The following is a 2,592-nucleotide window of genomic DNA, read 5'->3' as shown; positions in this document are numbered from 1 at the left end:
CCTGGACCCACAGTCTCCCCACCCTGCTGGGGCTCTACTTTCCCATATATCCACGGATAATATATTTGTCTGGTGTCCTTTCTGTCCCCAAAGAGACCACAATCCACTGGCCCTTTCAGAATCGTAGCCAGGTTACCATGGTGATGCCTATTATCTGGGCTTAACGGGAGATGAATCAGTAGCTAAAAATAACCCCAGAGTGGATAGGGAGATTGATAGGTGGGTGGGTCTGATTCAGGATTGGGACAATTTGTTTTTCTCAGACAGGATAATTGAGAGGAAATCTCAATTAGAAATCCACCCCCACTCAGACAGGTGGAAGCTGCCCTCAGCCAGCAGCTCGTGGCACATGGAGAATCCTGAGTGCCAGCCAAAGTCACTCAGGGCTGCTCTTCCCTCCCAACACATCAGGAGACACTGACGGAGAGACCCACAATCCTTACTGTCAGGGACAATCCCACAAGATCCCCTGAAGAAAGGCACAAGGAGGTGAGGATGAAGGGATACTTTATTACTCCCAAAGCCACCTCCCGCAGACCCCGTAGGCTCCTGGGCTCTCCGGTATGCACACAGGTGGGAGTGGCATCACACACGACAGAGAAATCTATGGGGACAAGGTGCCCAGGCCTAGGCGTCCTCAAGGGTTGGGGTGCTGCCTCTCCCCACAGGATCAATCTCCATTTCCACCACCCCTTCTCCTGGGGATGCCCTCCATAGTTGGGCCATCAGGGCTCCTCCAGTTCTCTCAGCAAACCCTGCTCCATGCCTGTTGGGTGCAGGGAGGCGCGGGCACGGGGGTGCTGCTGATTTCTGTTACTCCATGAGGATTTCTTCATCTTGGGGAGTAGGCCACCAACCAGACCAGCCGAACACAGGAGTAGAGGGCTGGGGCCTGGGCTAGACAGGAAGTTTCTGAGGGGTCTCTGGGGGCTCAGGAGGTGCTGCGGATGGACATGTTGCTCAGGGCCCCCTTGCCTGGCACCCTCATGGTGCTGAGCTGGGACCGGCCCCTCCAGTTTGGACACCAAGGCTGCGTGGAGGCAGTTCCTTGTGGCTGTAGTACTCAACCACCTGCTTGGGCACCTCGGCCAACACACACTTGGCCAGTGCCGCAGGGGACGCCTGGGTTCAGAGACAGTATGGTTACCTCTGAGGGCCTTCTATATCCTCATCCCCCCCTTTCTGGGTCACAGACCCAGGACTCAAATCTACTTAAGGGACATGTGACTTGGAAGTTAGTTGAGATTCTACTAAAGACACAGACTGAAGAATGCCACCACCAAGCCCCTAGAGTATTCTAGCAACACCTGATGGTGCCCACAAGTGCCTAGGATGTCTGTGCTGGGACCCCCATCCATTCATTTTTCCCAGCACAACAGAAAGTGGCACAAGTGAATTGGGGCCAGGGATCAACCCTCATGGAAACTTGCAATGTGCATGTATGAGAGACCTATGTGATGTTTTTACTGTGGAGTGGGCGTGGGGAGCTGTGTGCCAGGTCCACGGAACCCCTACTACTCTCTCTGTGTCATAGATTTTGGGGTCAGAAGCTCACTGCTTAGGCACTAATCAGGGTGGAGAAAAGACTGACTAGGAAGCCATCCCAAGGGGCTGCTCTCTGGCCGGACACAGCCAGGGTGGGGCCGTGTCCTGAGCAGGAAGTCACGCATGCATGGAGCAGCGGGTACCACCCCCAGGACCCAGCCCTCAGTGCCGTCCCCCTTCCAGCCACTTACGTTCTTGAGCTCGCGGAAGGGCACAAACTGAACGATGTCGCGGAGTGCAGGCTCACCGCGTGGGGAGCGCAGGACTCCGTCATCCCCGTCTAGGATCTGCATATCAGTGAAGTCTGCGTTGCCCACCCCAACGATAATGACGGACATGGGCAGGTGGGAGGCGCGGACAATGGCCTCTCGCGTGTCTGACATGTCAGTTACCACACCGTCCGTGAGGATCAGCAGTATGTAGTATTGCTGAGGGCAAAGGGGAGAAGCGGGGTGCTGGTCTCTGGGTCTTCTCCGAGCCACACAGCCAGTTCCAGGCCACACTAAGAGGAGCCCCTTCAGTGCCCAGGGTCTTCTAAGACTATTTCTGCTGAAGCACACTACAGGTAAATTCCGATCAGCCCTATGCAGAGTGAAGTTCAGGCTCCAGCCCTCATTGCCGAATGGCCAGTGACTCCAGGAGGGGCACTGCAGGATCCACTTTACAGACAAGGCCACCAAAGCAGGGACTGAGCCCAGTCTCACACCAGAGAAGGACTCCTGAATAGAGAGGGAGCCAACACCCTGACACCAGGATGACCAGCCCATGCTTCAAGAAGGACAAGAGCGGGACTTGTTTCAAATAGAAGTCCATCCTTTTTGTCAAGAATACAAAACCCAGCTAGGTGTAATGGTGCATGCCTCTAATCCCAGCACTAGAAGCAGGGCAGGCATCTCTGATACATATAGAGACCCTGTCTTAAAAAAACAAACGACAGCCGGGCGGTGGTGGCGCACGCCTTTAATCCCAGCACCTGGGAGGCAGAGGCAGGAGGATCTTTGTGAGTTCGAGGCCAGCCTGGTCTACAAGAGCTAGTTCCAGGACAGG

General features: G+C 55.2%; 1 protein-coding gene across 1 annotated transcript in view; it reads right to left on the bottom strand.

The window, feature by feature from the left end:
- Positions 1 to 490: 490 nt before the first annotated feature.
- Positions 491 to 2,592, bottom strand: part of Cpne7 (copine 7) — an 18,248-nt gene continuing 16,146 nt past the window's right edge. The window contains exons 14-15 of the mRNA XM_005345817.2: positions 1,737 to 1,973; positions 491 to 1,122 (exon numbers count right to left, since the gene is read on the bottom strand). Coding sequence (XP_005345874.1) covers positions 985 to 1,122; positions 1,737 to 1,973 — 375 coding nt within the window. The 3' untranslated portion in view covers positions 491 to 984. The remainder of the gene's footprint in view (positions 1,123 to 1,736; positions 1,974 to 2,592) is intronic.

This window comes from Microtus ochrogaster, chromosome 4, assembly GCF_000317375.1.
Source record: "Microtus ochrogaster isolate Prairie Vole_2 chromosome 4, MicOch1.0, whole genome shotgun sequence".
In the NCBI taxonomy this organism is placed as follows: domain Eukaryota; kingdom Metazoa; phylum Chordata; class Mammalia; order Rodentia; family Cricetidae; genus Microtus; species Microtus ochrogaster.
This window is presented reverse-complemented; position numbering and strand designations above follow the sequence as displayed.